The following is a 13,638-nucleotide window of genomic DNA, read 5'->3' as shown; positions in this document are numbered from 1 at the left end:
TAACATTATCAAATTCGTGTTATACTACTACTACTACTACTACTACTACTACTACTACTACTACTACTACTACTACTAAAAATATTAATGTACGCAAATGGGAATAATATAGAGAGATATGGGAAGAAAGTAAAGAAAACAAAGAAATAAAATCAGGAAAGGATATAAGTTGGAAAGGATGGAGAGAGAGAGAGAGAGAGAGAGAGAGAGAGAGAGAGAGAGAGAGAGAGAGAGAGAGAGAGAGAGAGATTATTTCTATCATACAGGTAATAAAAAGATCAAAAATAGTATTCATAGGTTGTATATTTTTAAACGTCTTGGGCTCCCATTATGACTCCCAAGGCCACAGAGAAAGATTGATCGTTTTTTCACGGGTGGCGGTGACTTTTTTTTCCGTTCAAGGTGCAGAAGCCGTGTAAAAGTATCACTATATCACAAAACAGTCCTTTGAAATCCAAGCAACTTTTACGAGAGGCTCTTCAAACAGGCGTCCCCCTTTTCCTAGGCTTCAGAGATGATTAGTCAGGTTTTCACGGGTGTTTTTTCACGTTCATGGTACAGAAGAAGCGTCAAATTACCACCAGGGCCAATAAACTACCCTTGACTTTTCCATTCATGATGTTTAAGTCGTGTAAACCTATATCACTGGGATCACGAAACAGTCCATTGAAATCCAACCACCTTTTACGAGAGGCTATTCAAACAGACGTCCCTGAGTCCCATTACGACTATTTCCCAAGGCCACAGAAAAGATTAAATCGGGTTTTCACGAGTGTTTTTTCACGTTCATGGTACAGAAGAAATGTCAAGTTACCACCATGGCCATTAAACTACCCCTGACTTTTCCATTCAAGATGTATAAGCCGTGTAAAACTATCACAGGGATCACGGAACAGTCCATGCATATCCCAGCAACTTGTACGATAGGCTATTCAAACAGACGTCCCTGGCTCCCATTACGACTGTTTCCCAATGCCACAGATAAAATTAATCGGGTTTTCACGGGTGTTTTTTCACGTTCATGGTACAGAAGAAGCGTCAAATTACCACCAGGGCCATTAAACTACCCCTGACTTTTCCGTTTAAGATGTGTAAGTCGTGTAAAGCTCACTAGGATCACGAAACAGTTCTTGAATACCCCAGCAACTGTAGGAGAGGCTATTCAAACAGGCGTCCCTCTTTCCCAAGGCCACAGAGAAGATTAATCGGGCTTTCACGGGTGTTTTTTCACGTTCATGGTATAGAAGAAGCGTGAAATTACCACCAGGACTTTTAAACTACCCCTGACTCTTCCATTCAAGATAGATACATAAGTCGTGTAAAACTATATCACTGGGATCACGAAACAGTCCATGGAAATCCAAGCAACTTTTACGAGAGGATATTCAAACAGGCGCCCCTATTTTCCAAAGGTACAGAGATAATTAGTCGTTTTTTCACGGGTGTTTTTTCACGTTCATGGTACAGAAGAAGCGTCAAATTACCACCAGGACCTTTAAACTACCCCTGACTTTTCCATTCAAGATACTTAAGTCGTGTAAACCTATCACTGGGATCACGGAACAGTCCATTGAAGTCCAAGCAACTTTTACGAGAGGCTATTCAAACAGACGTCCCTGGCTCCCATTACGACTATTTCCCAAGGGCACAGAGAAGATTAATCGGGTTTTCACGGGTGTTTTTTCACGTTCATGGTACAGAAGAAGCGTCAAATTACCACTAGGACTTTTAAACTACCCCTGACTTTTCCATTCAAGATGCATAAGTCGTGTAAGACTATCACTGGGATCACGGAACAGTCCATGCATATCCCAGCAACTTCAGAGAGGCGAACTGAGGCGCCGATGTTTAAAAATACAATGCAAATATAATGAAAATACAATAGACGGAAAGATAAATGAAAGTGAGCTTGTTAAACATATAAGAGTGTAATGGAATGAGAGAGAAAGGTGTAAACAGAACATTGAGAGAGAGAGAGAGAGAGAGAGAGAGAGAGAGAGAGAGAGAGAGAGAGAGAGAGAGAGAGAGAATTAAATTTTGTGAACAGATGACCACCCTCCTCCTCCTCCTCCTCCTCCTCCTCCTCCTAATCCTCCTCCTCCTATTTTTTCAAGCACATAAAAAATAATATTGAGAAAACAAAACCTGGCTATTTTTTTCTTTTCTTTTTATTTATTTATTTATTTTATTTTTGCATCTTCAAAGTTATGATTACAAAACTCATGGAAAGGGAAAGGTATTTAAATTACACACACACACACACACACACACACACACACACACACACACACACACACACACACACACACACACACACACACACCAAACAGCAGACATCAGCAGTAGAATCAATCAGTAACCAATTAGAGAGAGAGAGAGAGAGAGAGAGAGAGAGAGAGAGAGAGAGAGAGAGAGAGAGAGAGAGAGAGAGACTTTGGAATATAGAAAAAAAATAGTTGCTGTAAATTTCTGAACACTGTCCCCCCCCCTCAAGATAGAGAGAGAGAGAGAGAGAGAGAGAGAGAGAGAGAGAGAGAGAGAGAGAGAGAGAGAGAGAGAAGGAAGGAAGGAAAGTGAGGGAAGGGAAGAGGAAGAAGATAAGATAAAATTTAGGGTTGATAAAGGGAAGGAAGGAAAGAGAGAGAGAGAGAGAGATAAAAGAGAATGTCAGAAGAGCAGGAGAAGGTGGCAGCATGAGTAGTAGGAAGAGTGTCAGCAGGTCAGAGAGAGAGAGAGAGAGAGAGAGAGAGAGAGAGAGAGAGAGAGAGAGAGAGAGAGAGAGAGAGAGAGAATGATAGAGCATAAACAAGAAAGACAAAATTATAATGAGCAAGGAGAAAATTTAATGGGGATCTGATACACACACACACACACACACAGATAGATATATCGATAGATAGACAGTTATTTGCACACACACACACACACACACACACACACACACACACACACACACACACACACACACACACACACACTCACCAGGCTGCTGTTGTTGCCGTTGCTGATGATGATGATGACATGGTCGGTCCTGGCAAGCCTCAGATGTTGCCCCAGGACTTGACGAAGCCTTTCACTTTCTCTCTCTCTCTCTCTCTCTCTCTCTCTACGGAAGGCGTTTTCAGGCTTCTATTTCACTTTTTAAATGGTCGAAACTATCACTGTTCTTTTCTATATCTTTCCTTACTTTCCTGTTTTCTTTCAATCCATTTTCGTCTTTAAGTCACAATTAAAATCTTTCTTTCTCTCTATCGTTTCCTCTGCCTCAGTAACTTCATCTTGGCTTTTCAGGAGTTAAATTATTAGCTTGATATTCATTTTCCAGCGCACTAACTTAAATAACACATTAAATAACACGTATGTATGGTAGTAATGTATATATGGACGCCTCTTACAGACTCCTTACGTTTGTCTTATTTTCTTTTGCTTATGTGTGTGTATATAATATGTTTGTGTGTGTGTGAGGTTCTCCAGCGCGGCACTTCTCTGTTCCTGCTCTCTTCTTCTCCTCTTCGGCCCGCGCTCTCCCTCTCACCAGGATTCAGGTTAGGAAAAGTGAGAGAGTGTGGCCGACGGGCGGGAAGGAAGAAGGGTCCACCAGCAGCTTGTAGCACGCTCGCCGCCACCACACTGGGCCGCGCCTCAACCTCTTGCCTCACTCTCTCTCCTCGCAGGGTCGTTCTCTCTCTCTCTCTCTCTCTCTCTCTCTCTCTCTCTCTCTCTCTCTCTCTCTCTCGTCACCAGCTTTCACTAGCGACGCTCCTCAGCCTATCCGCTCACACACACACACACACACACACACACACACACACACACACACACACACACACACACACACATCTCATTTATTGTGTATCTGTGTGGGCGTGTACGTGGCCTTCCTTTCTTAAAAATCTTCAGGTTTCTCAAAATAAGATATTTAGGTGTATGTTTTATATGAACAAGTTTGATTCCACACATAACGTATTTTCCACACATAGATTTCTTAATTTTAAAAACATTCATTGTTATTTTCTACTATTATTTATTTATAAAAACCTCGCACTGATGCATGGAACTCATCCTTTTCAAGTTATTAATACATTGCATAATACGCGCAGGAACAATATAAACCTTATCTCTCCACAGTTCAGGACAGTTCTTTTCAGAAATAGTATTTTATGCTCAGGACCTCAAGTTTGGAATTCTTTGCCAGTAGAAATAAAAAATCTCCTTAATAGTAATAATTTCTCTCTATTTAAAAGTCAGTAAAACACACTTATTTGCACTCCAAAACAATCCCGGTTAAAATTATAATTTAGTCCTGAAACATGAACACAAATTTACATTATTAAATCTAATCAGTGAATTGCATAGTACTATTGTCCATATTATTTTATTATTATTATTATTATTATTATTATTATTATTATTATTATTATTATTATTATTATTATTATTATTATTATTATTACTATTGTTATTATTATTATTATTGTTGATGCTGTTGTAGTTGTTATTATAGTTAACATTTTAGATATAACTATTATAACTTCATCTGGTATTATAGTTAATGTTGTTATTTATTGTATATTTGTATTTAGCTTTATGGTTAGGAGCTATCTGCAACCTTTAGAAAGATATTAATAGTGCAATGAAATAAATATACAGTCTGTCGGGAAGCTTCGGCTTGACAGGCTAGATTCGTTGCCAGAATTATAATTATATTTATATGTATATATCAATGTGTGTATATTATGGCAATAAACATTACTTACTTACTTACTTACTTACTTACACACACACACAAACAAACAAACAGAATTATTATTATTATTACTATTATTATTATCATTATTATTATTATTATTATTATTATTATTATTATTATTATTATTATTATTATTATTATTGTTATTATTATTATTATTATTAGTTGTAGTAGTATTACGAAGTAGTACGTAGTAGATGCAGAGAGAGAGAGAGAGAGAGAGAGAGAGAGAATTTTGTATATAGAAAAAAAATAGTTATATACAGTAGATGTCTGCCCCCCCCACCCCTCCCCCAATTAGAGAGAGAGAGAGAGAGAGAGAGAGAGAGAGAGAGAGAGAGAGAGGAGGAGGAAAGGGAAGGGAAGCGAAGAGGAAGATGATAAGATAAAGTTAAGGGTTGATAAAGGAAAGGAAGGAGAGAGAGTAATTTAAAGAGCTCCGCTTCACCAAGTTTCCGCGAACACACTCACTTGCACACACACACACACACACACACACACACACACACACACACACACACACACACACACACACACATTTTCATCATCACCACCAACAAAACTATCACCACCATCACCACCACATAACGTAACCACCAGTAACAGCATCAGCACAACCATAACACACACACACACACACACACACACACACACACACACACACACACACACACACACACACACAAACCTACTTCCGCTTCAGACAAGTAATTGACCGGTGATTTCGTAACACTAAATTATTATTATTATTATTATTATTATTATTATTATTATTATTATTATTATTATTATTATTATTATTATTATTATTATTATTGATTGTAGTGGTAGTAGTAGTAGTAGCAGGAGTAGTAGTAGTAGTAGTAGTAGTTGTGGTAGTAGTAGTAGTAGTAGTAGTAGTAGTAGTAGTAGTAGTAGTAGTAGTAGTAGTAGTAGTAGTTGTGGTAGTAGTAGGTAGTAGTGGTGGTAGTAGTAGTAGTGGTGGTAGTAGTGACGGGCCCACAAGCAAGCAGTTACCGTAATACTAGTGTGTGTGTGTGTGTGTGTGTGTGTGTGTGTGTGTCGCCCCGAGGCATATATAAGAATTACATACGAAAAAATATAGAGACGGAAGGAGTGTGTAAACTATTCCTTTCTCTCTCTCTCTCTCTCTCTCTCTCCAAGGTAAGTTGTTCAAGACAATATTTGTCTTTGTTTTCTTTCCTCACGTCAAACTTCCTCTTCCTCGTCTTCTTCCTGTTCTTCGCTTCTTCTTCCCATTGTCCTGTTCCTCCTCCTCCTCCTCCTCCTCCTCCTTCTTCTTGTCATTGTTAACTCATCCGCGAACCTCACTTCTGAAAAAGATTGAGAGTATTTTGATATAAGAGAGAGAGAGAGAGAGAGAGAGAGAGAGAGAGAGAGAGAGAGAGAGAGAGAGAGAGAGAGAGAGAGAGAGAGAGAGAATGATCTTTTTAACCCATTGACTCCGGATTTCCTACAAGAAGACATCACCAAGCTATAGGAATGGAACAAAAAGTGGCTTCTACAAATCAATGAAGAAAAATGTAAAGTCCTGCACCTTGGGAGAAGATATCCGGCACACCAATGCCACATGGGAAACACTCCACTATCCACCACAGAGGTAGAGAAAGACCTGGGAGTATATGTTATCAGGCTACCAGTGAAGGCGAAATACGTGCCAATCGCAGCGGATGGGTTAAGCACTGGAAAGGAAAAGAATAATGATTACGAAAAGATGACAGGAAAAGAAGAGGAGGAGAAAACAAAAGAAGAAGAAGAAGAAGCAAAAAAGAAGAATATAATGATGATCAAGATAAAGAAGATGAAGAAAAGTCGCTCGGGTCTGTTCTTCAAAAATGGGTCACTGATGAGGGTCAGGTCAGGTCAGGTCATGTATTTTTGACCTTAAGGGAGGAAGGGACAAAGGGAGGGAAAGACTCCTCCTCCACCTCCTCCTCCTTCTCCTCCTTTTTTCTTCTTCCTTCGCCTCCTCTTCCGATAATTATCTCAGAAACAAGGCACCTGTAGAGGCCTCTGTGTGTGTGTGTGTGTGTGTGTGTGTGTGTGTGTGTGTGTGTGTGTGTGTGTGTGTGTGTGTGTATATATTTATCTCACTTTAATTCTCCTTTTTCTGGTATTTCCTACAGCGATTAAGTTATCTCCTCCCCCTCTTCCATTTTTCTCCGCCCACTCGTCTTTCCTCTGTCTTCTACCGTCACTTTACGGAAACATTCAAATCTCTCTCTCTCTCTCTCTCTCTCTCTCTCTCTCTCTCTCTCTCTCTCTCTCTCTCTCCCATGGTATGACAAAGCTTTCGCATAGGCTGTTAATATTTCTTGTAGAGGAGAGTTTGCAATGTATCTACGAATTTCTAAACATATCGGCGCCTCAGTTCGCCTGTTTGAAAAAACTCTCGTAAAGTTACTGGACATTGTATGGACTGTTTGGTGCTCCCAGTGATAGTTTTACCTGGCTCTTGTATCTTCAACGGGAAATAACACCCATGAAAACCTGGTTAGTCTTCTCTGTGGCCTTAGAAATAGTCGTGAAGGGAGCCCGAAACGTTTATATGAAAAGCCTCTCGTTGAAGTTACTGGACATTCTGTGTACTGTTTTGTGGTCCCAGTGATAGTTTTACCCGGCTCTTGTATCTTCAACGGGAAATAACACCCATGAAAACCTGGTTAGTCTTTTCTGTGGCCTAGAATGTAATCGCAATGGGAGCCCGGGAAACCTGTTTGAAAAGCCTCTATGGACTGTTTTGTGCTCCCAGTGATAGTTTTACCCGGCTTCTGTATCTTCAACGGGAAATAACACCCATGAAAATCCGATTAGTCTTTTCCGTGGCCTTAGAATGTAATCGTAATGGGAGCCCGAGGCGCCTGTTTAAAAAGCCTCTATGGGCTGTTTTGTGCTCCCAGTGATAGTTTTACCCGGCTTCTGTATCTTCAACGGGAAATAACACCCATGAAAATCCGATTAGTCTTCTCTGTAACCTTAGGAAATAGTCGTGAAGGGAGCCCTAAACGTTTCCATGGCTACAGAGAACATTCGCTGGGTTTTCTTGGGTGACTTTCTTTCCCGTTCATGGAAATGCCCGAAACGCCTACGAAAGCCTTGGTATAGGTGTGTGCAAGGGAGGTGAAATGTTGAAGAATATGGGTCGGTGGAGGAGGAGGGGGAAGAGGAGGAGGAGGAGGAGGAAGATTAGTATTAGGTTCGTCAACAAAATCCTTATCTGCTATCAAGGGGACGATAAGATGTGTGTGTGTGTGTGTGTGTGTGTGTGTGTGTGTGTGTGTGTGTGTGTGTGTGTTTGCCTTTCAGTACTTGCGTTGACAGAGAATATTAAGTGAGAGAGAGAGAGAGAGAGAGAGAGAGAGAGAGAGAGAGAGAGAGAGAGAGAGAGAGAGAATTTGCACATAGGGTAATCAGTATTTAATCCACCACCACCACCATCACCACCATCACCATCACCATCACCACCACCATCACCACCACCACCACCAGTCTTGCTCAGAAATGAAAGTAGTGCCCCCCTAGCTAGCTCTTTCCTCCTCCTCCTCCTCCTCCTCTTTCTTGTCCATGTTTCTTCCTCCCTCTCGCCCTCTTCCCTACTGACCTACACACACACACACACATACGTTTTTTTGTTTTCCTCTATCAATTTCCTTCTCCTCCTCCTCCTCGTCTATTTCCAGTTCATTAGTCATTCATATTTTCACTTTTACTCTCCTTTTTTCCTTCTCATTCCTGTCTCTCTCTCTCTCTCTCTCTCTCTCTCTCTCTCTCTCTCTCTCTCTCTCTCTCTCTCTCTCTCTCTCTCTCTCTCTCTCTCTCTCTCTCTCTCTCACACACACACACACACACACACACACACACACGGGACGTCCGCTCTGAGAACAATGCTGAAGGGAAGTATTTTAGCGGAGGAGAAAGTGTGGAGGAGGAGGAGAAGGAGGAGGAGGAGAAGGAAGGAAAGATATGAGGAGGGGAAAGAATGAGTAAGAAATCGAATCACAAATATTAGATAAAAAAAGATGTAGTAGTGGTAGTAGTATTAGTAGTAGTAATAATAGTAGCAGTAAGTAGCGGGCTTTTTTTCTTTAATATTTTTTTTATTTTTTATTTATGCCCTTGAACTGTCTCCTTTCTTGTAAAAAAAAAAGTTGTTGTAGTAGTAGTAGTAGTAGTAGTAGTAGTAGTAGTAGTAGTAGTAGAAGTAGTAGTAGTAGTCGTTCTATGTCTTGTTCTCTGTTTTTTTTTCAGTTGGTCTAGTTCATTGTTTGTATAAGGCAGGAGTAGGCAGAGAGACCAGCTGGGTGAGGGGCAAGGTGTGGGGCATTTTGAACGTCCCTCCCTGCCAATGAGCGGGACCGTTAATTCATCACATTATCGTACTTGTAGCATCGTATTTCCCGTCTTATCCCCTTATAAGAATCGCCAAAGAACATTAATAACTAAAGAACTCTTACTATAAATAAATGGCGTTATCTATGTGTTTACGACAGTGTTTGTGGTCTGAAAAGGCTAAAAGAAAGGTGTGGGCTGACTTACCACATCATCGTGCTCAAGAGCATTGTATTTTCCGTGTGGTACCCACTAGTCTTTAATATACTTGAGATCAGTGTTTCTACCCAATAAAAATCGTAAAAGAACCACGATTTTAACATTAACTACAAACAAATGTCGTTATCTGTGTTTTTTATTGTGGTCCGAAGAGGGTAGAAACAAACATCATCGTACTCAGTAACATCGTATTTCACGTCTTCTTCATAAAAATCGTTAAAGAGCATCAATATCAATGCCGATATTAACACAAACTACAAATAAATGTCGTTTTCTACGCATTTGCGACAGTTTTGGGGTTATAAAAAGGGTAGACACAAAGATCTTCTTCCTCTTAACAAACGCAACAGACCATCAATAACTAACGAAAGTAACTCTAACTACAAATAAATGTCGAACTACAAACAAACATTGTTATCTATACGTTTGCGACAGTTCTTGGGTTCTGCAAAGTGATAAATACAATATGCAGAGTACGACAATCTGTTGTTAACTCTGTGTCCTGGTGCGTGTTGTGTCTTGGGCCGAGCCGTGACTCACACTGACACTGCCAATTTTTTTTCCTCTTTGTGGTGTTGTTCCCTTGGCGCGGTGAGGCATGAATGACTTCGTGTGGGGACTCAAGAACGGGGACTTGGACCAGGTGATAGAGGCCGTGGAGAAGGTGAGGAGGCGACCGTGCCCACTAACTCCTTGGGCCGCTAAGGGAGGCTGTGTAGCACCCTTTATCCCGTGTCCAAAGTCGGAGTTCTCAGACCCTTCCGCCCCTCACAGCACCTATTTCCTTAGGCCCAGGAGGAGATCAGTCGGGTTCTAATGACTGTATTTTTGGGTCCATGATACAGAGGAAGGGCCAGACTACCACCAGGGTCATAAAACTACCCCTGGAAATGAGTGGTTTTTGGGTTCATAATACAGAGGGAGGGTCAGACTACCACCAGGGTCATAAAACTACCCCTGGAAATGAGTGGTTTTTGGGTTCATAATACAGAGGAAGGGGCAGACTACCACCAGGGTCATAAAACTACCCCTGGAAATGAGTGGTTTTTGGTTTCATGGTACAGAGGAAGGGTCAGACTACCACCAGGGTCATAAAACTACCCCTGGTAATGAGTGGTTTTTGGTTTCATGGTACAGAGGAAGGGTCAGACTACCACCAGGGTCATAAAACTACCCCTGGAAATGCTCCCCACAACTCCTATGAAAGCCATGTCATATATGTGTTATCAGACGCTTCTATTTCCAAAGGCCGAGGAGATCAGTGGGGTTCTCATTAGTGTTTTTTGGGCTCATAATACAGAGGAAGGGTCTGACTACTACCAGGGTCATAAAACTACCCCTGGAAATGCCCCCCACAACTCCTATCTCTTACATCAGCTATTTCCAAAGGCCGAGGAGGAGATAATTTGGGTTCTAATGAGTGTTTTTTGGGTTCACAGTACAGAAGAAGGGTCAGACTACCAACAGGGTCTTAAAACTACCCCTGGAAATGGCTAAAACTCCTATGAAAGCCTCACTTACTTGTCTTGCTTGTCAGAGGTTCAGGTGGAATTATCACGGCCAACTTTTAAGTCCACTGCCTCCACATTTTCCATCTTTCTTCTTATACTGTAAGTGGTCAGTGATACAGTTTGACACTAAACCCCGTGACTTGGGCTGTGTGGAATAGGAGGCTCATTTGGTATGGTGTTTAGGAATTTATGTACCTTCCTTTTGAATGCATCTATAATACATTTAGTCATGTCCCTGATATCTCTGGCAAGCAGATGAAAAGCCTGGGACCAAATTTTGGGTAAATCTTAAGAATAGCGGCTCCAAGTGAGTGTGCATTCAGGGTACGGTGTGGTGGTAATTACAACATTTCTAGCACGTACGACCGGGTTTTGACAAGTGGACAGGCGTGTTTATGTCACAAGGGGTGTATTTTTCCATGCTGGCCTCACGATTTCTTCTAAGTTGATGGGCGATGAGACTGTGAGCTCTGGGGTGAAGAAAGAGAAGAGCCCGCGCGGAAAAATACACCCCTTGTGACTTAAACACGCCTGTCTGCTTGTCAAAGCCCTGTTGTTAAGTGTTGTATGTGCTAAAAATGTTGCAATTACCACCACACCGTACCCTCAATGCGCACCCACTAAGAGCCGCTATTCTTAAGATTTACCCCAAATTTATTTAAATGTTCGGCCAAAATTATTTTTAGGCGCTGTGTCCCTGAAGTGAGAGTTTTCCTGTAACATGTTCTGCCGGGCCTGTGGTGTGTCAGGAGGCAACATTTGCGCTTGCGTGTGTGGCTTGGAAATTGTCAGAGCTGTAAGTGTCTGAAAATCCAGCCCCAGGTTAGGTTAGTTTATTTAACTCTTTAACCTGTCCGCTGTGATTGCCACAGATTTCGCCCTCACTGGTAGCCTGGTAACATACACTCCCAGGTCTTTCTCTGCTTCTGTGGTGGATAGTGGAGTTCTCTCACCTGGTAGTGGTATGCTGGATTTCCCCTCCCAAGGTGCATGCCTTTACATTTTTCTTCATTGAATTGTAGCAGCCACTTTTTGTTCTACTCCTGTAGCTTGGTGATGTCTTGTAGGAAATCCACAGTTAAGGGGCTAAAGGGCTACTACCCGATGCACATTAGGCCTATGTAGGAGTTTTGGACATTTCCACAGGAAGTTTTATGAGCCTGGTGGTGGTGGTGAGCCAGTGTGTTGGTTCTCGAATATTTAAAACCTTTCCTGAACTGAGGAGAGCATCAAGACACCTTTCCACCTGAAATTAACCTCTCTTTTGGCTACTCTTCACTGCTCTCTCTTCTGCAGGAGAAGTGCTTAGTGGGCTCCTGTGTGTTCATATGTTTTGCCCTAGAGCTGCTTCCTTTACATACTAGTGTGAATTCTTATGCCTGGTGTCCTTTTCAATGTTTTTACTACCTATTTATTTATATGCGTGCTTTCCTTTACATCTCGGGTCCCTGTTTGCAGCAAGGGACGGATGTAAACATTGCCATCGAGGGCCGCCCGCCGCTATGCCTGGCCTCAGACTATGGACAGCTGGAGATCATCAAATACCTCCTGGATAAGGGGGCCAATGTGGAGGTAATGTTTGCTCCTCCTCCTCCTCGTTCTTCTTTTCTTCCTTCTCTTCTTCCTTTCATTGTTCTTTCCTCCCATGACTTATTCTCTCCCTCTCTTTTTGTCTCCTGCACCTGCTTTACTTCCTCCTCCTCCTCCTCCCCCTCCTCCTCCTCCCCTTCCTTTTCATCTTTCCCTCCTCTCATGACTCATTTTTCTTTCCTTCTCTCTCTTTGTGTTTCCTTCACCTGCGCTACTTCCTCCAACTCTTCCTTCTCCTCCTCTTCCTCCTTCCTCCTCCTCCTTTGTGTCAAGACCTATAGTTTTGGGTTTTGTTAGATGAGACTTTCTATACAACATTCATTCTTTGCTGATTTATACCATAATATGCTGTCTATCATGTGTTTGAAGATATCCTAAACTTAACCTAACAAAACCCAAAACAGTCTTGACTCAGAAAATTTATATATGCTTCCCTTCTAATGAGACTTTCTATACAACAAAGTGAGGTCATTCTTTGTTGATTTATACTATAAGGTGCTGGCCATCATGTGTCTGAAGATACCCTAAACTTAACCTAACATAACCTATCAAAACCCAAAACAGTCTTTACTCAGATAATTCATATATGCTTCCTTTATAATGAGACTTTTTATACAACAAAGTGACCTCATTCTTTGTTGATTTATACTATAAGGTGCTGGCTGTCATGTGTTTGAAGATACCCTAAACTTAACCTAACATAACCATCAAAACCCAAAACAGTCTTAACTCAGAAAATTTATATATTCTTCCATACGCAGACAAGCACACAGACTTACACTTATGTACAAGATCACAAACACTCACATTGACATTGACCCACAAACATACCTACACAACGCAAACAGTCAACGTACTCAAAACACACACATCCATAAATACCAAACATATCACACTAACACTGACGCATACAAGCACTCATACTTTCCACGCACCATACGTGACTGGAACAGCCTCCCTCAACAGATTTTAGACTGCGGTACAATAGACTCATTCAAAAAACAAATACATACTCACTTGTCACCACAACACACCAACACTAACAATTACACTTGATTCACTTCCCTCCCCTGCACACTCGGCTCCCCTGTCCCCCCAACAGCCAACAAATATGCATGTTATGCATCTATACAGGTGCCCTGCGCATTATTGTCCAGATCCAGATCCAGAATGAGACTCTATACAACAGAGTGAGGTCATTCTTTGTTGACTTATACC

The 13,638-nt window shown here is 41.4% G+C and overlaps 1 protein-coding gene across 2 annotated transcripts in view; it reads right to left on the bottom strand.

The window, feature by feature from the left end:
- The window catches only part of LOC127002252 (uncharacterized), a 45,086-nt gene extending 41,435 nt beyond the window's left edge, over positions 1-3,651 (bottom strand). For both annotated transcript variants that reach the window (XM_050868060.1, XM_050868061.1), the window contains exon 1: positions 2,983-3,651. In XM_050868060.1, the coding sequence (XP_050724017.1) occupies positions 2,983-3,023 (41 nt within the window). In that variant the 5' untranslated portion in view covers positions 3,024-3,651. The remainder of the gene's footprint in view (positions 1-2,982) is intronic.
- Between the last annotated feature and the right edge of the window lie 9,987 nt (positions 3,652-13,638).

This window comes from Eriocheir sinensis, chromosome 22, assembly GCF_024679095.1.
Source record: "Eriocheir sinensis breed Jianghai 21 chromosome 22, ASM2467909v1, whole genome shotgun sequence".
In the NCBI taxonomy this organism is placed as follows: Eukaryota; Metazoa; Arthropoda; class Malacostraca; order Decapoda; family Varunidae; genus Eriocheir; species Eriocheir sinensis.
The sequence above is the reverse complement of the archived record's forward strand: the minus strand, read 5'-3'. Positions and strand labels throughout refer to the sequence as shown.